Raw genomic sequence first — 22,887 nt, 5'->3', positions numbered from 1 at the left:
AAAGCAACAGGTGAATTGGCAAAACTTGGTAGTCACTTCAGTGCTACAGAAATAGCAAAACGATGCCAAAAAATATGCTGTATATAAAATAATTCTTATTACAATTAACATTTGTCACGAAAGTATATAATATTAATAAAGATCAATCTAATGCAAGGAGTGGAAAAGGTTTTCATACTCTACGATTAAATCATCCACTGAAGGTCTCAACTTCACGTTTACTTGTAAACATCTTTTGATAGTGTCGATAATTTTAGGAGGAACCCAATCTGCCTTTGGATATTCAATCTTGTGGTCAGGATTTACAATTGTGGCCAATTTCACCCAAATTTGCGCAATATGCTGAAAAGGCGTGCGCCTGTACACTAATTGATATAAAATACATCCCAAAGACCACACATCAGACTTGTAACTCAACTGAAAAAAAAAATTGATAAAAAATAAAATAAAAACTCGCGATAATCTTACTTTGTACTTTGGTTTCCCACTGGGGCTATTTACATTTGAACTGACATTATTTAAGGCCTCTGGACTTATGTAATTGAATGAGCCTTCTGGTACTGTTTTGACCACACTAGTCATATCACTTTGTATACAAGTGGCAATGCCAAAGTCGATTAATTTTAGGTAACCTTCTACTTTTAAGAAATTAGCAGGTTTGAGATCAGAATGGATAATTCCATGTGAATGCATCTGTTGAACAGCATATAGCATTTCCATCCAATAATAGAGGAGTGTGTATAAAGGCATATGAGTTGTGTTGAGGACTGATTCTTTGAGGATTTTGGCTAGATCAGTGCTCCCAACTTCCAACACCACCAGCAAAATCTTCTGTTTTTCCTTAAGTTCACTAAAATCGAAATATAAGTTTTGTTTCCAATATTATTTTACAACGTACTAATTAAACATCTTAATAATCCTATTGCAACCCTGCAACTTCTTCAACATTTCCACTTCCTTAACAAAGCCTGCTGCCGATTCCTGGTTTTCAAGAGAAACGACTTTAATAGCATGATGTGTTTTCAAGGTGGGACTGTAGCAGTGAAAAACTTCTGAACTACCTCCTTTCCCCAGCTGATTTAGGATCACATACAAAGTATTATTTACTATAATCTTCTTGAAGTTAAGCTCAGGTTGCGATTGCACAGATTCAGTTTTTGATTGTGTTTGAGGAGCGTACAACTTAGTTATAGGTGTCTTCATTGGTGCTACCTTCACACTGCATTGCACTTTTGTTGGAATCTTATTATTTGGAGTAGCATATTGGTAATTCAAAGCTCGACTGACTTTCTGCGGATCCGGTTGTTTACTCTGTACACAGGGAGTTGCAAAGCTAATTTTTATCTCCGGTGGTTTAGCTGGAGTTTGTTTAGGAACGCTAGGAACGTGCAACTTCAACGTTTCCTTTTCCTGTGATTGATCTTGTTCATTCTCTTTATTAGAACTATCTAAAACTTTGAAAAGTGAATTCCACTCGCATTCTGTGTCAGCTTCGTCGATTTGTCGTTGAATTTCATCAAGTTTTAAAGGTGTAATGGTCAGAAACTTCCGGCGTTGAGGCTGTCGGGGTCTACAAAAACAAGCAATCATTATACAATATTCTGAAGAATCAGAGTTACCTTTTAACAGTGCTTAAAGCATTTCTTTCATTAATTGCGTTACTTTCAGGTTGGGTATTGGATAAAAAAGAACCCCCTGAAACTGTGCTCATCTTGTTCAAATTTCAAAACGAATTGTCACTCCTGTCACTTGTCAAACAAATAACGGACTTGTTGCAGTATTGCCAACTGCGGTGATAAAAGTTACTAGAGTTACTATTAAAATAAAAACAAATTGGTTGGATTAAAGAAAATTTGACCTCCAGCAGAGCAGGAAGAAACTCTCAACCTTGGCAATGTTCTTGGAATTATCTAAAGTGGGTTTTTGTTTAATGAGTCTCTCGTCATTCATTTTCTTTGTTTTGTAAAATGTGCGTTTGACATTTGACTTGACATCTGTCACTCTTGTGTCAATTATACGAAAATGTGTAAAACTTTTCAGTTTTTAAACAATGTAAATAAATAACTCGAACCGCAATGGAGTTTGCCCGATGCAGCTTTCTTTTATTTATAATGTTTCCATATTCGTCCCAGTATGTGGAGAGTAAGTTGAGCCCCCTTGTTCTACCCAAATATAACTGTTTACTTTTAGTGACTGTGGAAAACGACGCCTTGTGTTCACTAACACGAAAACCCAAAATAAAGCTAGATAAAGGGCCACGTTCTGGCTTAATTGTCACACAGACTCAATTAAACACTCATGCTGTAGACTGGACAGTGAACCATAGATGTAGATTCAAAGTTACAACTTCGTCTTCCCGCGAAGGAATTATTGCTGTGATACAACATTTAATTTTTCGTAAAAACATTACCAATGATGAATGCATAGACTTTATACAATTTGAGCGGAAGGATGGGTCTTCCAGTCAGAAGTTTTGTGGGAGATTCAATGCTGCTTTGTATATGGATCATAATTTTGCTAATCCTTCAGAACCCATATCATCAGGTACTGCCTTTGTGGATGAGAGAGGGGAGTTGGATGTTACAATCTCAGTCTCAAGAGAGCAGCTGAAGAATGATGAAGAGACAGATTTGAGTATTGTGTTTACTGCTTATAAACGTATGTTTCTTTAAATGAAGAAGTTGTACTAAAAATTCAGTTTGTAGATTGTTCACAAGTGTCAAAGAGGGACTCTTCATACAAGCCTTGCAGTAATGATAGAAAAGAGTTCTGTATCTATTCAGGCTTCTTTTTAGACTCCTATATCAACTGTCCTATACCAGACTGTGAAGATGAGAATGGATGTTCAAAAACTACAGTAATTACTCATTTTGCTAATTTCTAAACTAATTAAGTTATTTCAGGATGTGATTGACTACTACTATGGTAATAAAGTACTGATAGGAGCAGTCTCTTCAGTTTTTGTAGTCTTTGCACTCTTTATTTTATGTTTATGGATCTGTAAAACCTACAAAATATTCTGTTGGTCATCAAATTTTGCTAGTCCAAACACAACAACACCTCAGAGTCAAATAAGTGAAACTGTAAGTAGTAGCTGTGATCTTCAATCAACTATAATAACTCCAATTATAGCCTAGAGTCATTGAGATGAATGAGCAAGTGGGCGCCAGATCATCAGTCTCCCAACCCAACACTAGTGTCAACCAAGTAGATGAAGACAAAGACTTACCACCTTCATATGATAGTCTTTTCCCAACAAGGTAGTACCGACTATACTCTTTAGAACTGAAATTACAGCATTCCTCAAATTGCATTTTTCTGATGGCAATAATGGGTTTGTGGTATAAAGATCTGAAAAATATTCTCAATTTGGATGTTAGGCTAAAATCTGGTGTTTAGAAAGTTTAGCTTCGTGTAAAGTTTTATTTTTTGATAATGTACGTTTAAATTTATAAAATACTCTCGAGAGTCTAATTTTTAAAGGACGTAGACTTTTATATAGGCTTAAGTACTAACGTATGGCAGTATTACAAGCATACACGTCTTCTTGCCAAATACTGAATATTTGTACTGCGCGGCATATTTTATACCTATTATATTATCTATTTATATTTTTTATTATATTATATGAATAAAGATTGTACATAAGATTCATAAATTTCGTCTGTCTTTTAAATACCCATTAATCTAGACGATTATTTAAATGATTTTTAGGATATATTTTATCTAAATGGGCAAGTTATAAAAAATCTAAAGCAATCCAAAGAGATCAAGGAAGGACAGCGAATTTGAGGATTTAAAAATAAAATCGCGTAGCATCCAATATCTTAAAAGCTTCCAAAATAGAGAGCTTTGTATTAATGTCACATTGGTGATTGAAAAAATGGCACAAATGAGTTCTTTTATCTGTCTTATCTTACTTTTCGGCAACTCGATCAGTAAGTACTATTAAAATTCCAATACCTAGCTGAAAACTATATTATTTAGAACCAATAAGCGCATTGCTGGGATTTCCATACGTGGCAAATTGGTATCACAAAGAACTTTTTTTTTTGGTTTGGAATCAAACATTTATTTTACAGCTATATGAAAAACGACACTATAAAAGTCGAGCGTTTTACCGAATACAACTTATTTCTAAGGTGGTCTAAAGAAGGGGAACACAAGAGACTTAGACCCCTCCAGAAATACAGGTTCTCTTTCAAATGGAAAGACAGAACTTTAAACATGGAACTAGATTTAACGAAATTTTTAAGCAGCTACAACTCGGCGGATATGGTCAGATTTTATAAATACTCCGTTGACCCAGGTTCGTACAAGGTCATTGTCACAGGTACATTGAAAAATCCAGTAAGTCGTGCTTATGAACTCTGTAAATATTTACCTTTGTTACTTTAGAAAGATGACTTACCGCCTATGAGAAAGACATCATGTTACTTTGACTACATTGCTGTTCCGCCGGTTGCTGTAATCATGGGGGGAAGCAGTAGAACTGTTGCTAGCAACAACGACATCGAATTAAACGGAATGGAATCATCAGATCCTAATTTGGAGCGCAGCTCAGGAGCAAACGTTGGATTTAAATGGAGTTGTACGCAAAAAATCGAAATTCCAACGTTCTGTGAGGGTGAAGTAGTGTCGGGAGACAGTAAATTAAAAATTCCTGCTGCATACATGATGGAGGAACAAGTATTTGTTGTGACGCTGACTGTTATATCAAAATTTGCGACCACTGGAAACACAACCCAAACAATCTACGTCAAAGGCAACGCAGCCGAAATTGCAGTTCTATGCGAAAAAAACTGTCCTCCTGTTTCGGACATTTCAAACTTCTTCAATCCAACTTTGTTTAAGGCAAAGTGTAATGGGAATTGTATTGGTATACAACCTAAACACTATGAATGGACCATTCGACGCACGTCGGACGAAAAGTTTCAGTTTGACTATGAAAAGAATACAGAGTTTGGAAGAAACGGACTGAAGTTTTATATTCGGGACAACGTTCTCCAACCTGGAGAATATGTCGTCACCGTGAAACTAGCAGAAACATCACCGCAATTAGGGGAAGCTGCGTTTACTTTGACTTTCGCAACACCTCCGATGGTTAGTCAATGTGGAGTTGAGCCAAAGTCTGGGGAAAGTATGGTAACTTTCTTCAGAATAAAGTGCGAGCAAGGAAATCGACAAAGTAATCATTACGAGTTTGTAGCTGTGGAGAAACAAGGTACAGTAAATTCACGATAATTTGAAACAGAAGGGTGGAAAGTCCATTCAAAGAGTTCAAATTATCGAGAGTTCAAAATGTAGTGTGATTCAAATAATTGAGAGAAAGAAAAGAAGAAAATCAAATAAACGAGTGTTTAAAGACAAACAGACAACAGTAAAAAAAACAAACCAATCAAAGAAGAGAACGCAAAATCCACTAACTCCACTTTGACATAATATCGTAAAACTTGTATTTTGTAAGCTATTAATTCTTCTGGTGAAACAGATTTATGTTACGACGAAGCTTCCAAGAACCCTTTATTAAAAGACATAAGTCAAAAAAATGAATTAAATCTCATTTTAAAGCGGCAATGGGACTTTTAAGAATGGCTTGTTCAGCTGTTTTTTGTTTTTCTGGAAGAACTTTAAATTAATGAGAGTTGGGGGGAGAAAAAATTCAAATTATAGTGTTGACGGGAAAAAATTTCTCGATTTTACTTTAATTTAACGAGGAGACCAAAATACATCGAAATTTTTCAATTTATCGAGAAAAATTGGGGGGACCGGGAAAAAACTTCAAATTATCGAGGTTCAAATTATTGACAGTCCACTGTAGTGATAACTTTCGTACTTACGGACTTATGTTTTCGTCCATCCATTCCTTCTTGCACGTCTTCTTTGGTCTTCTGTCTCTAGTCGCAACATTTTTCTTATCACTACACAAAACGTTAAAGCACAGACGTTATTGGGACTACTGAATTTCTTGCGTTTCAAGTTAATAGTAAAACACAAACATAATTATGAGCATAAATGTTAATAAAAAATCAGTAAGTAGGTAGTTACTTTTGTTATCGGTATTTATTGGTTCCGGAAAAATAAATTTTGTATCGAACAATATTATTTTACTATACGCAAAGCATATTTAGGTTTAGAAAATTCGATCTAATTGGGGTAATTAAGTTTGTCTCAATTTCTCATATAAATCTTTTTACTTGTGGTATTTTGACGACTTTACAGTTTTTGATCGCAACTCGCAAATCATATTAGATAATTGTTTATTAAGTTACGTCCATATTTACTTAAATAAAAAATTTGATATTAAAATTAGTAGATATAGTATAAAAATTCTATTGCAGTGAAATATGTCCCCAATCGTTTCTATGATGAAAATTGACAGGAAGTGAGTCAATCGGTTCATTTGAAGAGATAATAATTGAAAAATAACCTTGATAAAATAAGATTAAAAATCTCATTGAAACGTAGGAAATATCCGAGTAGCAACGGCAACGTTACGCTAAATAAAGTTTAAATAGAATTTCTTCGTCCAGCAATACCTAAAAACATGAAATTTTGTCCTCGGAAAAAGGGAGGCCCAAAATGTTTGAATCTTACAAACTGGCAACCTGAGAATTTGAGACTTTTGGGTTTTAATCCCATATAAATTTCTTTCGCGTTCAGCTAACGAAAGTCATTAATCGCTGTAATGAGTATAATAATTGTTCTATTTTATTGTAATTTCCAGATCCATCCAAAGAAATAGTAATGATGGACGACTACTACCCTAACGCCTTTGAAACCGAATTTGTCTTGCCTTCTTCCAAGGTGAACAACTATTTTATTCGCATTTCGTTCCAAAGCGGTCCCCCAATAAAGCTAAAAATAAATCTCGAAGTTCTTGATAAAAAACTATCCACAGCAGAAGATTTCGACAATTTATACAAACTTAGTAGCAATGAATCGGCCTCGATTCATAAATTATTAACGAGCTCTGATTCAAAGGAACGAGACAAAGGAATAAGCCAGTTTCAAGCACTAGTGGATCGCTTGGTGGCTGAGAACTCTAACGACACTAAAATGAACACTTTTATCCAAAATTTAAAGTACGATGCGTCTCTGGATCTACTAAATGTAATACACGCAGTTTTAAACGTAATTTAATTAGAATTTCCAGACAGAAGTTACTTCACTTGCTGAAATTGACCGAATGGGGAAATCTATTACACAGCTCATGAATAAAAACGCACCAAAACGAACAGATCCGCATCTTGCTAAACTTAGTACAACTCTTTGTAAAAAAATGATGGAAAAACACCTTGACTTTATAAAAAATGAAAAGTTTCCTTACAAACTCGGCTTCGAGTCTGGGAAGGTTTCGAAAACTCTAAACAAGTGTCTGGAAAGCAATACTAACCCAAATTTTCAAGTTATCGCACCTCTCGAATTTAACGTTTCAACAGAAGCTCCAATGGAAAACGAAATCGTGATAACGGAAAATTACGACAACTACGTTGACTACAAAGACGACTTTTATGAAAACATTCAAAACGTGAGTCTCTTTTCGTGAGATTTCCGACAAAATTCTTAATTCCAGTTGAAAGAAGCGACGTACAACATTATTAAATCCGCCAGTATGTCTGCGAAAATTGCCGCTATGACCACAGCGCCGGGCGAAAAATTTGTTGAAGTTGCGGGTGATCAAAGCTCAACAGTGGTGGCCAAAGACGCAGGAAAAGTATTATACGAAAGTAATATCAGTTCACAAGGAGTGATTTTGATCCCATCTAAAGATTTCGCTGATGATAGTCATAATTACGACATTTTAATGTCGGTGTGGAGCAAAGATCTCTTTTGGTGGAACCGTGGCCACGTCCGAGTATCAACAAACATTGCAAGTCTTGAATTTTGGCATTCAACTTGTAAGGACCGAATCACAACTTTCCACGAGCCTGCATATTTGGTTTTCACTATAAAAAATCAATCGAACGTCACTGTTGAATATACTCATGACACTTTCATTGTTCCGGAAAACTACGAAAATTTATCTGGGGAAGAGTTAAGTCGAGCTATTAAAGTCAGACGAATTGATTTAGCTATGGGACAGAACTTAAGAATCGAGTTTGTTGAGGTACCCGAGGAGGAAATTTTAGAAGTGATGTTCTTGATAAATAGCAATTAACTATTTTAACTATTTTAACAGGTTGTGATGACTGAGTTAAAATTTCCAACAGCTGAAGACTTCATGTTTAATACGACCACAATTTCAAATAGTACTAATGTGATCGAATTTGAGAACAAGAATGAGTTTGGGATTTGGTGCTTCTTGGGAGTTTTGCCCAATAAAACGGTGGTGGCGCAAAGTTCAGTCAAAACCTTTGAATACAATTTTAGTTCAGTCGTTACGAGTTGTATTCGTTGGGTGGAGTCGAAGAACTCGTGGGAATCATATTGCAAGGTAAAAAATGCAATTTGCTGAGCTTATATTTATTTCGAGTTGGATCACTTAATTGTTTGTCGATTTTGTTCAAAAAAGTAAGATTAATTTGCCCGGCGCATCCACCATTTTTATAGTAAATACACTAAATCTCAATTTTCTGAGTCAATTAACACCGCTTTAAATCTCTTTTTGGCGCATGTTGTTTGGTTTCTTATGTCAAATTGCCAATATCCCAAACAACAAATTTTCAAAAAAGAGCAAAATCTTGGAATCCAACAGACAGAAAATCCAAAAATTTGAACATAAAGACCATTTATTTGAGTAATTAATTTTTTTATTAATTAGTCCGTAGCAGTCCAAAACAGCACTCTCATCAAATGTGGATGCACAAATTTCTCCGTTATTGCCGCCCACAACTCCAGCATAAAAACGCTTTTACGAGAAGTTATCCCTGACGACATCGAAATGGAATTCCAAGCATGTCCAATAATTTTTATAACTCTTGCAATTACAATTGGTGTTTACTGCGTTTTACTAATTTTCTCCGCAATTGAAAGTCAAGTAAGTTCCAATTCAACATTGTCAATACTAAATAATTTTTTCAAGACTGAAGCGTACTATTTAGCAGATAACAATAGAAGTCATCTCTTTGCGTACTTAATTTCTGTACAGACTGGTAGCTATTCCAATTCCGGTACCACTTCCAACGTAACGATTCGAATTATTGGAGAGAAGGCGGCCAGCGAGGTTTCTCATACAACACATTTTTTTTTTGTCTTCATTGTACGTTCCAGCCCCATGTGTTAAATTATCCTGACCCGAAACTCCGTTTGTTGCAAAAATTCAGTACCGACCTGTTTCTTCTGACTGCGAAGTATCATCTCGGAAATATCACCAAAATAGAATTGTGGTTTGATTGTTCGGGTCCAAGTCCAGATTGGTTTGTTCTTGAAACTATGTTTCTCAACTAACCGTACCATTCTAGGTACTGTAAAAATATCACCATCTACGATATGCAAAAGTACTCATTTTGGTACTTTAAAGTTAAAAAACGTTTTGCGGTCATTAAAGGAGATGCATATGTGGAGTTAACACCGACAAAAACTCATTGGTTTAGTAAAATCAATTTTATTTGGAAGTACCACACTTGGTGGTTGATACAAGACGAAGAAAATTTCTCATACGCGAATAGACTTACTGTGGTACTTTCCATAGTTGTGACAACCTTCATGGTGATTTTGGTATTGACAGAAGTACCACTGCTTCAACTACAAGATGGGTTCGATCAAGAGTATAAAGTTGATGTTGCTACTATTTCTTTGTCTGCTATTGGTTCTTTTCCTACTTTTCTGGTACATCTTGCTCTTGTTTGGGGTTTTCGGTACCATTCCGTACGATTTTATTAAACTTATTTGAGCAAGAAGTGTGTTTTAGATCCTCGAAAATGGAGATTTTTGAGCAAGGGCCGCTATCCGAAATTGCAATCGTTTGGTGGTACGTTGAGAAAATTCAAAGAAAAATAGTCGTGTTATTTGTGTTGTAGGATTATCCTAGTTTTGTTAATAAGCATCTCCACATCTTTTTTGATTGTTTTCGGATTTTGGTCACCCTTCAACAAGAGTCTGATGTGGTTAACCACCTGCGGCATAGCTTTATTTCTCAATATTTTTATTTACGAACCAATTTTTACATTCATCCAGAGTAACCTCTGTCGGATTGAGACGGTAAGATTAATTTCTTCACTTCTACTATTCCTGAGTGTCTTACAGAGGTACCACATCCGCAAGAAATTAAAAGAAATTTGGCAAGCAACAGAGAACCAAAGAATTATTTTGTATGAAAACTTCGACGCCAAGCTGTTGCGACCGTACTTTACTCATTTATATAAGCCCATGAAGAACACAACAATACAAGTTGATGTTTGTACGACCTGAAAGACAATACAAAGATTTTTTTCAGATAAAACAAAAAATTGTGAAACACCGACGTGACATCGCTTCAGAACTTGAGGATCTCGTGATGTTTGGTATTTACGTCGTCATTTTGTACTTAGTGGTGTTAAGTGATAAGGATCGCTTCTTGGTACGAGGAAAAATATCAGTAGAAGAAATGGTACAGGGTGTTCACACACGGAGTGCCGATTTTCACGATATCTCATCAATTCACGAGTATGTCGACAATAAAAAAGTAGTTACATAACAACTGTTTTAAGTTTCTACGAGTATGTGAGCACAACTCTCGTACCAGCAATCCAACCGTTAAGATGGTACGGAAATTTTGTAACGTCGGAACCCGCGATGACCATAGACATGAATAATAAATATATGGGAGTCATACGATTTAGACAACTCCGAATAAGACCAAATATTTGTACGGTGGTCGAACCGATGAGTTTTATCGAAGCGAATTGTTCTCGAGAAATATCTTTGTATAACACCGAGACTGGAATTTTTGGATATGGAAAGAAGACACATTTGGAGTATTTAAAGTTTGATCGGTTACGAGGGATTTGGGTGCATGTTCCGGCACTAAAAGCTGGATCTTTTGGGGCTATAGGTACGGATTTTTTCTACAAACTTTTCTTTGTCAAAATGCGTTTTTTAGGAGAATTTAGCATGTATTCTGGTGGTGGCTACATCAGTTATCTAGGTCGAAGCTTGTACAACTCGTACGCCAATTTCCGGGAGATGTTCCGGAAAGTTTGGCTGGATGGAGACAGCAGAGGGGTTTTTATTGAATTTTTGACGTACAATGCAAACTACAATTTGTTTAACTCCGTGGAGCTGCTGTTTGAACAGAGTGTGAGCGGATACACGTCCACCAGAATCAGAGTAAGTGGAAACGGCCCCCGATCAAACTCTTGATATTGTTTCCTAGGTGGTAACGGCAAGAATGTTGTTTGTTGGCAACGAACTCCAGACGATCACTTTCGTCTCCCTCTTCCTTTTTTTGCTATGGGTTGGGGTTTTATTCCTGAAACAAGCCTTCGGTACCATAAAGAAGATTCGGTACTTTTACAAAGACACGTGGTTTTTGGTGGATTTCCTCATCATCGCGATGAGTGTAGCTTGTATAGTTTTCTTCATCCTGAGAAAACAGATGATTAAATCGTATCTCGATAAGCTGGAACATGCGAAGAAAAACGAGTTTGTGAGCTATTTCTACATTTTTTACATCGACGATTTCATGAAGGTCTTTGCGGCTATTCTAATTTGTATTTCCACTGTTCGTCTGTGGAAGTTTCTTCGATTTGGACTGATGTTTCGAATATTGGAGCGGACTTTAATATTAACAACAGCCCCTATTCTTTCCGTTTTTATGGGATTTCTTGTCTTTGTGATTACGTATACAATGGTTATCATGCTGTTGTTTGGAGACGAGGACGAAGATGTACACGAATTTTTAAACACATTGCGACAGTTAGTTATGATGTATCTTCAAGCTAAAGCGGTGAATATTCGCAGATTCACGATCAACAAAATGTCGTATTTCTACGTAACTGTGTACGCTATCGTTCTTCAATGCAGCGCGGTTCTTTTAGAAACGGTAATTGTGATGTCGTACACAGAATCCCAACTAGAATTCTCTTCAGAAACGCAAGAATACAACCTCAAAAATTACCTTCAAGAACGAATAAACTACCTACCCAGACTCCTCTGGTACAAGTACGCTCGTTTGAGATCCGGACAAGAAAATACAACTAAAATTCTCTCCAAATCTGACAAGTTTCTTTATTTAAACAGTTATTCAATGAAAACAGTTAGGATGAAAATAATGGAGCACGTCACACGTAACTTTATTAAAAGAAACAGAGCTCTGGAGTACGTCAAAGTTGATTTCAAATCAATGGGGGCGTTCTGCAAAGAGTTTTTCCATCAGCACGAAATGCATGAAGTTGAGGTGTTTTTTAAGGGACGAATGAAAGGAAAAAGGATTTCGCTTATTGATGAGCAAAGAATTACTGAAGCGAGGAGGGCGGTGGGTTTGTTACTCGAAGAATTAATGGAGGAAGAGGAGGATAAATATCAGTTTTGTAAGGAGTGTGACAGGATGATCGCAGGGACGCAGGAAATGCTCCGTCGGTGTGATTTAATGCTAAAACTAAATGTAATTAGACTTGATGTTCTGATTAAAACTAAGTGAAGAATATTTAGTGTTTGGCCCGGCGCCTCCACCATTTTTATGCTGGGAAATAATTCTCGAATTGTGAGGCTGACCATAGAAATAATTTATTTAAAGATTTTCCGCCGTTATACACCAAGTAACAGAATATAGATATTTTAATCCCCTAACACTATACAAACAATATACTCGAGAGTCCTATCCAGAGTGTATATTATTTAAAAATTATTGTTCTAACAATGTCATCAATAATATCAGTTAGTAGTCCTCTAATAATTCGATTGGTACATCTTCTATCAATAGCAGATATTTTAATTTTCAGTACGAATGATATGGTTACAAGGGCACACCTACCAATTACCCGTTCTCTAATAGCAAACGCTGGAGGTAGAGAACACGTAATTGGAATAAACCACGAAGTAGGTAGTAAAAATGATTTGCACACTACGACATTGTAATATTAAGCACCTGTACAACCAAACTACTTTGTCCCAGTCTGTTTTTATCACAGACTGTCATCATAGTCACAAAGAAACTGCTTTTCTTGGTGTTGTTCGTATTGTTCAGTTCAGGCTTAGTAATTGTGGGTCCCAATAAAATGTCACTTATGTGATACAAGGAGGACAAGGCGGTTTTTGTGTTTGTTCTCTAACGTAATCTTGAACTGAAAACTTGGCGTTGTCAGGACGATTGCCAGTTTGTCGATACTTCAACTCCCTAATAAACAATCAAGAATTAAACGTTCATTAACTTGCGAAAACTACCTCGCAACTGCCAAAAAAGCGAGCTCTACGTTTTGTCCACTTTTCGCGGAAGTCTCCATAAAAGCTACATTGTATTCCCGTGCTAATCTCTCTCCTTCTTCTCTTCGCACAGCTCGGTCGCTTCCGCAGTCTGCTTTATTGCCTGAAATTACTTTAAATTACAGTTTCTAAAACGTCGAAACTCACCCAGCAACATTATCACCACATCGTCTTGAGCGTACTCTCGGATTTCGCTCAGCCAAGCTCGGATATTATCAAAACTAGTCTTATTGGTCACGTCATATAAAAGTAAAAGAGCTGAAACACAACTTGTTTGATCTCGCGGTTTTGCAGGAAATCTCACCATGTGCGTCTCTGTAATAGGCGTGGGTGACACTTCGGAATCGCTCTTGTCCAGCAGTGTCCCATATTTGTAATTTTACTTTAATCTCATCTACTGCTACTACTTTATTCTAAAAAATAACGATCGTAATGTCGATTTGAAAATCATTGAAAGATACCAGCAATGCATTCTCACCCTGAAATCAATGCCTACGGTTGAAATAAAGTTACCGCCGAGAAATAAGCCGTCTCGGAATTGCATCAAAATGCACGTTTTGCCCACTCCGGAGTCGCCCAGTAACATTACCTATTGATTTGAAATTTAATACAAGAAAAACTAGAAACGGAACGCTAAAATTACTAATAACTTTAGAGTATTAAAATGTCGCGCTCGGCTTCTGCAAGAATCTTACAAAGGTTCGAAAAATTGAAATAAAAAATGTCATTTAAAATAGTCAAACATAAAAGGAGAAAATTCTTTAAATCTGTTTAATTATGTAACGTAATTATGAAATCAGCCGGGCGATTAGGAGAAAATAAAAACGGCTCTGCTGTGTGTATTTTGGTAAAGTAACGATTTTATTTCATTGGGAATGATTTTCAGGAACATTTATAGTTAAACTGCAATTCGATAAATCGCGAATTCAATAATCTCAGTTCTGTGAAGTTATATCCCCTGAGTGCTAAAATAAAAAGGTCGTTTCGAATGAAATTATTGAGAGGGGCGGCTTGATCAGTGAACAAATAAATTTAACGTCCTTCTATTGATATTTTAATGCAATTTTGTTACTTTTAATTTGCCTGAATTAGCCGATAACAACATTTTTAAAATAATTATCTTAATAAAATCGTCTGAATCAAACGAAAATGCTAAAAATACGCTGACTAACGATATCGAGGGAAGATTCTTATTATTAAGTAGGTTCAATATATTTACTAATTAGGAAAACTAATTTCAAATTTATAATGCCACTTAGTTGGGGGAAGGCTAATTTTATTACCCTAAATTTATCAAAGGGAACAAAATGTTAATCAATATATTGGAGTTTCGAGAAAACAAAATAATTTAGTGTTCCAAACTTTACCTTTCCGAATAAGTCGTACGTTTCGTCATTTTTAAGCGACTCTCTCCTCGTATAAAACCCAAGATCTTCATTACCCGCCACGGAATCCGTGTATGTTCTGCACGTTTCCTCATCATAACAGAGCTTTTTTGTAGGTTTCACACGCACCACTCGTCTATAATAATTAGCTTCTTCACCGTTCATTATGTCAAGTCCACACCAACTGATAACCGAATTTTAAATAAGCAATATAGCAATGACATACGGTTGGTTTAATACATTCCCAGCGATAAAAACACTTCCTTTCTAGGCCGATAATAAAAATCGCAGTTTATTAGGGGACACCCGCTGAAAACTCGTCTGTTTACGGAGCTTAATGAAAGCTTTCGATATTGCGCCGGGCGCTTACTAACCCAGTCATTTGATGTTTCTATGGATACTGTTCACCTGACGTTCTCTTCTATCGCGAATTTGTATCGTTCCCCCGTCAACAAAAGTGAATAATTGGAGGCAGGTGACGTCATGACAGAATGCATTGCTGGGGGTGGGACTTACCGTAAAACCGATGCCCACTGTAGCGGAAAAATTGCCCGATTGAAATTTTCCAGTGTCGAATTTGACGAGGAGAGACGTTTTTCCCACGCCGCTGTCGCCGAGGAGGATTGTCTGAAAAGTTTTAATTAAGATTAATCTGATGACATTTTTCGTCATATCTCATTTTGTTTAGACAGGCACTTATTGATTATTCCGACCCTTTACGAGAGAATGTTATAGCCCCCCTAAAACATAGATTTCTGATAAAACGTCAAGTTTCATGTGATAAGAAAAAGGGTGCTGCATTCATCTGCCAACGGTTATTCCATTAACATGCAAAGTGTAAATGGAAATATCAAATTCTTCTCTTTCAACAGAGGCTTAAGTAAATTTTTACGATGTGAGATGTCTTTCTTTAGCTTTGTTTATAGAAATTACGAAGGACATCCAATTTTGGATTAATTTAGTGTGACGGTTCAGTTGAAATTAACTGAAAGTAATGAAATTTAAGTCGCGTTATAAATTAGGTTTCGTTATTTTCTCTTGAAATGCCCATTTAAATCGGATTAACATTAATATGAACAGTTCTTAAAGAACTAATTTACAATTTGGCCTCTAGAGACCATTTTAACGTTGCAAAAAAATATACATGGTGATGAAAAAAAGACGCCTTACCGCGGCCAATAATCAGAAAAGTTTATAAAATTAAATTTCATCTACTCTGCGTCTAAAAAATTCCAAAATTTTCTCTAAAATCGAATCATTAACCGTGAGTTTTAGCCATGTACATCCGAAGACACAAAATAAATAAAAATAAACGTTTTATGCCTGATTTTCAATTCAGAAAATACAAATAATTCTCCAGAGAAAAACCGCTAATCAGAGAAACGAATTTCACCATAGATAACTTGCACATTATGTGCCGTTTTGACTACACGAAAATCACGATAATCCATCGAAAATATCAAACAATGATTCCTGGATAAAAGACAGTAATCAACTGAATAATTTATTGGTACTTATGTAATTTCTTATAAAACCTATCCTAAAAACAAAGAAAAACTTAAAAAAAAAAAATGCACAAGTTACGATGCAAATTTTTTATCTCTACCAATTTATAAATGATTATTATTGTCTTCAAACAATGAGCTCCAAAAGTCCAAAAATCATTTATAATAAAAAACTTCTGGGTCCATCAAAATGACAAAATGAGCAAAATTGTTGTTAAGAATTATAACAATTTATGTTCCTAGAAAATAATACTTTAAGCTTTACGGACATGTTTATACCATAAAATTGTTAATAAAATTATCCTGAAAGAAGGTTTCTGTACAAATGGCATTTAAAAACATTCCACGTTGACGTCAGAATTAATTTACTCTTTGTCCGGAAAAGAAATCAATAGCAATCTGCTTGAATTGAGAATTGAAGCTGCATTATTAAGGAAGATCCCTCAAAACGCATCCTTTGAGGATAATTACAACGACGAGACAACGAAATAATTAATTCAACGTCTATAATTGCAACTAGTTGTAAGTTTCCAACTCCCTAGACGAATTATTAAAATTAAATTATGTGAAACCCGACCGAACATGTGTTTTTTTTCATCTAGAAACAAAAAAAATATAAATTTAGTACCTTATGCACAATCGTTTCCGTATCTTCAATGACATCGCTTTGGCACAGTTTGAGAACTTCAGCTGGGGGCTTATAATCGCGATACCCTGTCGGAGAGGGGGTGTTAGCTTTCTTCCCCGAAACTCTCAAACTATCGACATCTTCAAACACATCATCGTCCATGCTATCGTCGGCTGCCATCCTGCCGACACTGAGATCAATCGAATTAAAGTCTAATTCTATTTGATCACATACCGAATTGACTCCTGTTGCGCTCCACTTTCAATAGCATATGTACACTTGGAAGATGACGTGTGGACACGAGAAATTGAAAAATTCGGTCACTTGAGAAATTCAGGTAGCAGCCATGTTGATCCTCGTCGACCCACTATGATAAGGACTCGCTAGGATCAATGAACGCCCACGGAGACACACACGCCCAAAGCTCATTGAAGATTGCAAGCTCGTACAACGCGTTTTTAAAATGCGCGGAGAATGAAGCTTTCCTGCTTTTTACATCTATTGAAATTGAAATTGAATGCTTGGATTGATTCAGTGTCTATTCGAAACAAGTAAGGATCAAAAAGCGTTTTCATTAATTCTCAGGTTGTGTTGGCTGTTCACAGTTGAGTGACAAATCACAAAGATATCAATGTGTTTAATTTAGTTTAATAATAACGCATCGTGGGTGGAATATATCCATTATTTTCGACAAGGTTATACGCCGGAGGTATTTCAAGAGTTAATTAAATTGAGTGGATTTGCTGATTCTATTCTTATCAGGAAAAATGAATGTATAATGTTTTTTGTTGTCGCAGAGATAAAAATGCAATTTTTTGAAATACAGATAACACTTTTCTAGTTTTATCGTAATAAAATTAGTTGAAAACGACGATAAATTTAGCTATGGTAATTAAGCACACAAAAAATTACTAATAAAGTCTATTGATTACCGATTTTAAACCGAGTCCCAATATTTTAATTACAAACTCGATACGCCAGTCAAACAATGTTGTAATTTTATGAAACTGGGAATTTAATTAGTCATTAAATAATTAAAAATTGGTGTATACTCTATGAGTAAAAAGTCATAACGATTTTTATTTATCTACTAGTTTACGACTTCATACATTGTAATCAGTTTCAACTCTGTAAAATTCAGTTAAAGTTGAAAAATATAAAATAGATAAATGGTGGATGCGCTAGAGAAAAAATTTAGTCACCCATTTTGTGGGGACTTTTCTTTTTTATTAAGATGTGATGAACTAAGATCTCTTTTTATCAAGATTTAAACTAAGATTAAATTTAGTATGAAAAGTAATTTATCTGTAATAAAACTAATTGAAGGTTGAAGATTCCATGTGGCAAAAAAATTCTCAAAACTCTAAATCTATGTCTATAATTCAAAATTTTGGCCCTCTTAATAAAGGGGTTGAAGTTAATAACTGTTTGAAATTTCAAATTTATAGTCCCAGAGGAAACCAAATTTTTGTCCTACGTAAAATAATGAATCAAATGCAATTTTTTTTTAAGTTTGAAAGTTGTTAAAAATAGAAAAATAATTAGTAGAAAAATAGTGGAGATTTTGGCTTCCCCCAAAAGTACAAATTTCCAAAAATTCGAATTATAGGTCAATAATAATTATAAATTTTCTGTGCAGTTAATACAGTTTCAAGTTTAGTGGGTTTACTCTCTAAATTATAGTCTGAGACAAAGAGGAGTCATGGCCTTCAGAGTGAACCGTGTGGTGTATTTTCGTTTTGGACAAAAATAAAAATTACCTGAAGATCTCTAATTAAATGAAAAATTTGTTATGCGTTATTTATTAAGATTTCAGAGCACCTCTAATAAATTTAATGTGTGTTTGAAACTGTTTTAATAATTTCCATAGAGAAATTTCCGTATGAAAAAATCACTTAGAGTTTGCAATAACTTCTCTGCAAACTTTCTAGAAAACAAGTAATTTCAAACAACAATCCAAACAGTTTAACAATGAAGAACTTAGGATAAAAGAAAGTTCGAAACTACGATTTCTGAACATTTCACGTATATAAGAGGTATAAATTACTTCTACATAACAAAATCCTGTTGCCATGCAGATCTTGTTAAAAATCCATGAATATTAAAAAGCACTGAACTCTGATAAACAACAAAACTGCTAAAGGCTACTTTCTTGTCGCGCTCATTGGTTAAGAGCGACACACCTGATGACACAGTACCTTAGTATAACTTACTTAATTACGTATTTACTATCAATTTAAATAAAAGTCAAATGATTATAATTTATTATTATTTATTCTGCAAGTCATGGAAGGAAAAATTCCGCGTTTTCAAAAATTCGCACACTGAGCAAACAGTGCGATAATTAATTTTTGTTTACTTACTTCGTTCGATTGGCGTCTCAACAAAATTGTAGTAATAAAAAATTATTTAAAAAAAGCGAGGATTGGATTGAGGGTAGTTAAATAACTCTAGACCGTTTTTTACTGTTGATTACACGCAAAAAGTACTGGAAAATCGAACAGTAAATATTAAAAACCCCTTAGTAATGCTGAAATGCTAATATTTCCTTCTAGATCTTTACATTAGCATTCTTTAAATTAATTATTAATCCGATAAACAAAGTTGTTTGTGCGAAGTTATATAAGACATGATCTGAGCTGTTATTCAGCATATTTCAGCCAGTTTTCAGCCACTGATAATGGTAAGAAATCCTTCGTTTCTATCCAAACGTTTTATTCCCTTTTTTTCAGACAAGTTACACAGATAAAGGGCCTAAGGTACGTAATACCAGAAAGTGTCGATCTGAATTAAATTTTTCCCGTAGCCCACAAAAGGAAGATTTTTGTCTTTCGACCACTTAACATTCTATGTGGGAAATGCAAAACAAGCTGCCAGCTACTACGTTACCAGACTAGGATTTGAGCCTTTGGCCTACAAAGGGCTCGAAAGTAAGAGTCGGAAATACGCAGCTCACGTGGTGCGACAAAATCAAGTAAATTCAAACTGTGCGTCTTTGAACTAGTTTAACTTTGTACCATTTTAGATAGTGCTAGTTTTCGTTTCTGCGTATGAACCTGGAGACAATGAAGTCGGACCCCATTTGGTCAAACACGGAGATGGCGTCAAAGACATTGCAATGGCTGTGGAGGACTTGAATGGCATCGTCTTGGTATAAAAACAAAACTGATTTTTCCTCCCTTAACTCTCCTTTCAGAGAGCCAAGGAGAAGGGTGCTAAAATAATTAAGGATATCTGGGAAGAGAGCGACTTTCACGGCATTGTTCGATTCGCTAAAATCCAAACGGTACAATTCAACAAATTCTCTTAAATGAATTAAAAATGTGTTTTAGTACGGCGACACCACGCACACTTTCATCGACAGGAGTTTGTACCGAGGGCCCTTCCTTCCTGGTTTCGTTATGTGCCAAGGCGACAAACTATGCAAACAACTGTAATACTCAATCTCTTCGCGGGGTTTTTCTAAAGACTTGTTTCAGCCCCCCTGGAAAACTCGACTTCATTGACCATGTCGTGGGAAACCAACCAGACGGCGAAATGGAATCCGTGGCAAAATGGTACGAAACCGTCCTCCAGTTCCACAGATTTTGGTCAGTTGATGATAAGCAAGTCCATACGGAATATTCCGCTTTGCGTTCCATCGTCATGAGTAATTGGGAAGAAAACGTCAAACTTCCAATCAACGAACCTGCGCCCGGAAAGAAGAAGAGTCAAATCCAGGAATATGTCGAGTACTACGGAGGAGCGGGAGTACAACACATCGCTCTCAACACTCAAGATATCATCAAATCTGTGCAGAATTTGCAAGACCGTGGAGTCGAGTTTCTTCAAGTTCCAGACAGCTACTACGACATTCTAAGAGAGAAGTTGAAACTTAGTAAAGTGAAGGTGGCTGAAGATTTAAATATTTTACAAAAACTGAAGATTTTGATCGATTATGATGAGAACGGATATTTACTTCAGATTTTCACGAAAAATATGCAAGATCGACCAACTCTGTTTTTGGAAGTTATCCAAAGAAGGAATCACAATGTAAGTTATATCTATCTGTCAGTTATATTTAAAACGGAAATGTTATTGTAGGGATTTGGAGCTGGAAACTTCAAGGCTTTGTTTGAGGCAATTGAAATAGAGCAGGAGAAACGAGGAAACTTGTAAGCCGATTTTAACTAGATTAGTGTATTATAATTATAAATGCTTGTACAAATTTAAAGTGAACTGTTAATTGGATATTTAAGTTGAAAATAAATTACTTTGGGGCCTTTCTGAAACTTATAATTTAACCAAAACCACAGACTTCTCGTCATCTTGCTTCCGCGGAGTCGGTCCAAACGTGAGATCCCAAAAACCATCCCATGTCTCTTCTCTTGGTTTGAACTTAGATCTGTGTCTTGAACATTGATCCATCTTCTTTTGTAATTCAGTGGGTGTTAAATTCAGTCCTTCATAATAAGCTTCACACTCTTTACAGGACCAACCTTTTAACTTAAGCCTGTCTTTACCTCTGACAACTTCCTGATCAAACTGATTTGGTGCCCTAAAAACAATTCTTTCTTTGTGACCTTAAAATTTTCAACATACTTAGAAGGGGATTTGGGATTAGTGATATTTTGGGGTGTTGGAATGTGAAGATCATCAACGGTCGCATCAGATTCCGCATCAGACTCGCTGCTGTTTTCATTAATAAGATTTATAATTTCCGTGGCAGTCATTGATGGCAGGTTGGAGTCAATGTGCCTAAAAACAGCACAAGAGTTTCATAAGAAAACTACACATATAATCTATACTTCGCTTCTATAGGCTCAAAAAACATTTGCGTTAACGTCGTATTCTGTTTGGTTTTATTCAATTTGGGATTTCCTGGTCGTTTTTTTAATCTCAGCCGCGACTTTTTAGACTTCTTTTGAATTTTAATCTCAGGTGTATCTTCAATAATTGAGCTTTCCATGATGTTGGAGTCGTCAGCAATTTTCGGTGTCGATAAAACTTCTTCAATTTTAGGGGTTTTGATGTTTTGGTTATTTAAAGATGCAGGACTAGACGATTTTTTTCGCTTAAACTTATTAAAATTGTTTTTGTTCAAAACAGGGCTGTTAACAGTTAGGGGTGTACTTAGGAGCTGTGGAGGAGGTGTGCAATCTCTAGCAAATGAGCGAGGATTCAGCGATTTAATCTGTAAATCTTTAGTCTTTGCTTCTTTGAGGTCTTCCTTTAATGGTAGTATTGGAGGAGTTTGGTTTTCTGCAAAATAAGTTCAAAATTTTTTAGAATTATAAAAAATTATAAATTCAGTACAAAAAAGGAGAAAATTAGCTCTTATGATCTGCTTACCTTTATCAGTATCTATGTCTATATCTATATCAAACATTTCTGACTGTACCCTAAAAGAAATAACGAAATAAAACATTTCTGATAAAGTTTGAGTCTTACAATCCTGAAAACTTCCTGCGTTTCTCATCAAAATCTTTTTTTCTAAATTCTGCTTTTATTTTTGAAACCTCTTCACTTAAACAACATTTAAGTTCTGAAATATAATAATTAATAACAAATTTAGATTGATTTTATAAAAGATTACCATCTAATTCCTTCTGAAAAGCAAAATAGATCATCGATATTTTTCGAAGTTCAGTTCGTTCTTGTATCCAAACATTTTTGAGTTCGTTGTTAAAAATTGACATCCAATCGTTGTATGAATCACAATTATTCATAATAACTATTATAACTGATAATTATAATGACTAATTAAACTCTAGCAGTCAACACTAACTTTACTTGAAATTTTTTAAGGTTATGTACATTTTTGACAACAAAAGCAATTAAGGAGACACAACTTTTCTCATTGGTCGGAACTGTACAATTCTCTCATTTGATTGGTTCAACATTTAAAAATTGCCGCTTCAAAAGTAAAATTTCCTAGTTTAAAACATGATCGCGAGTTTTCCTGTAGCCGTCGATGAGAAAAAAAACATTTAGTTTTTTTAAAAAGAGTACAAAAATTACATAAATCGTGCGGAATTGTAGGTAT

The 22,887-nt window shown here is 35.4% G+C and overlaps 6 protein-coding genes across 9 annotated transcripts; 3 read left to right on the top strand and 3 right to left on the bottom strand.

The window, feature by feature from the left end:
- Window positions 1-63: 63 nt before the first annotated feature.
- Mps1 (dual specificity protein kinase monopolar spindle 1) lies at window positions 64-1,866 on the bottom strand. The gene is made up of 4 exons (XM_088044769.1): window positions 1,620-1,866; window positions 899-1,570; window positions 469-850; window positions 64-417 (listed from the first exon to the last, which is right to left on the bottom strand). The coding sequence occupies exons 1-4, from the start codon at window positions 1,709-1,711 to the stop codon at window positions 148-150; spliced, it is 1,416 nt and encodes a 471-aa protein (XP_087900895.1). The 5' UTR covers window positions 1,712-1,866; the 3' UTR covers window positions 64-147.
- A 17-nt stretch (window positions 1,867-1,883) lies between these two features.
- On the top strand, window positions 1,884-3,659 carry LOC148168701 (uncharacterized). The gene is made up of 5 exons (XM_088044770.1): window positions 1,884-2,142; window positions 2,191-2,658; window positions 2,706-2,857; window positions 2,904-3,083; window positions 3,133-3,659. The coding sequence occupies exons 1-5, from the start codon at window positions 2,076-2,078 to the stop codon at window positions 3,262-3,264; spliced, it is 999 nt and encodes a 332-aa protein (XP_087900896.1). The 5' UTR covers window positions 1,884-2,075; the 3' UTR covers window positions 3,265-3,659.
- A 71-nt stretch (window positions 3,660-3,730) lies between these two features.
- LOC148168700 (uncharacterized) lies at window positions 3,731-13,138 on the top strand. Its single transcript, XM_088046237.1, is given in 38 exon segments — window positions 3,731-3,738; window positions 3,769-3,938; window positions 3,988-4,030; window positions 4,083-4,350; window positions 4,399-5,224; window positions 5,255-5,294; window positions 5,333-5,380; window positions 5,492-5,539; window positions 5,572-5,644; window positions 5,718-5,946; window positions 6,041-6,069; window positions 6,138-6,156; window positions 6,223-6,340; window positions 6,383-6,385; window positions 6,445-6,464; window positions 6,534-6,584; window positions 6,664-6,672; window positions 6,728-7,113; window positions 7,157-7,531; window positions 7,577-8,134; window positions 8,183-8,418; window positions 8,554-8,620; window positions 8,676-8,740; window positions 8,785-8,980; window positions 9,026-9,166; window positions 9,214-9,359; window positions 9,405-9,844; window positions 9,883-9,910; window positions 9,963-10,143; window positions 10,189-10,332; window positions 10,379-10,587; window positions 10,632-10,975; window positions 11,024-11,250; window positions 11,297-12,501; window positions 12,560-12,625; window positions 12,659-12,798; window positions 12,845-12,960; window positions 13,007-13,138. Coding segments are annotated over 38 exon segments (7,404 nt in total).
- LOC148168699 (ras-related protein Rab-37-like) lies at window positions 12,624-17,378 on the bottom strand. 4 transcript variants are annotated; one of them, XM_088045590.1, is made up of 8 exons: window positions 17,097-17,378; window positions 16,863-17,052; window positions 15,246-15,356; window positions 13,823-13,933; window positions 13,649-13,757; window positions 13,492-13,602; window positions 13,306-13,447; window positions 12,624-13,258 (listed from the first exon to the last, which is right to left on the bottom strand). In XM_088045590.1, the coding sequence occupies exons 2-8, from the start codon at window positions 17,040-17,042 to the stop codon at window positions 13,147-13,149; spliced, it is 876 nt and encodes a 291-aa protein (XP_087901716.1). In that variant the 5' UTR covers window positions 17,043-17,052; window positions 17,097-17,378; the 3' UTR covers window positions 12,624-13,146. The 4 variants fall into 4 exon arrangements, with proteins under 4 accessions (XP_087901716.1, XP_087901715.1, XP_087901714.1 ...); XM_088045589.1 differs by lacking the exon at window positions 13,823-13,933 and having other exon boundaries at window positions 16,863-17,043; window positions 17,097-17,372; XM_088045588.1 differs by lacking the exon at window positions 13,823-13,933 and having other exon boundaries at window positions 17,097-17,371.
- Window positions 17,379-19,461: 2,083 nt separating this feature from the next.
- Hpd (4-hydroxyphenylpyruvate dioxygenase) lies at window positions 19,462-21,126 on the top strand. The gene is made up of 8 exons (XM_088045880.1): window positions 19,462-19,545; window positions 19,595-19,621; window positions 19,669-19,836; window positions 19,888-20,013; window positions 20,059-20,148; window positions 20,195-20,295; window positions 20,342-20,894; window positions 20,946-21,126. Exons 1-8 carry the CDS (start codon window positions 19,543-19,545, stop codon window positions 21,018-21,020), a joined length of 1,143 nt encoding a protein of 380 aa, XP_087902006.1. The 5' UTR covers window positions 19,462-19,542; the 3' UTR covers window positions 21,021-21,126.
- On the bottom strand, window positions 21,022-22,694 carry LOC148168697 (uncharacterized). Its single transcript, XM_088045879.1, has 6 exons — window positions 22,438-22,694; window positions 22,293-22,386; window positions 22,194-22,243; window positions 21,650-22,103; window positions 21,444-21,599; window positions 21,022-21,399 (listed from the first exon to the last, which is right to left on the bottom strand). The coding sequence occupies exons 1-6, from the start codon at window positions 22,568-22,570 to the stop codon at window positions 21,135-21,137; spliced, it is 1,152 nt and encodes a 383-aa protein (XP_087902005.1). The 5' UTR covers window positions 22,571-22,694; the 3' UTR covers window positions 21,022-21,134.
- Between the last annotated feature and the right edge of the window lie 193 nt (window positions 22,695-22,887).

Source organism: Gnatocerus cornutus, chromosome 9 (assembly GCF_029298725.1).
Source record: "Gnatocerus cornutus isolate USDA-ARS CGAHR chromosome 9, icGnaCorn1.1, whole genome shotgun sequence".
NCBI lineage: Eukaryota > Metazoa > Arthropoda > Insecta > Coleoptera > Tenebrionidae > Gnatocerus > Gnatocerus cornutus.
This window is presented reverse-complemented; position numbering and strand designations above follow the sequence as displayed.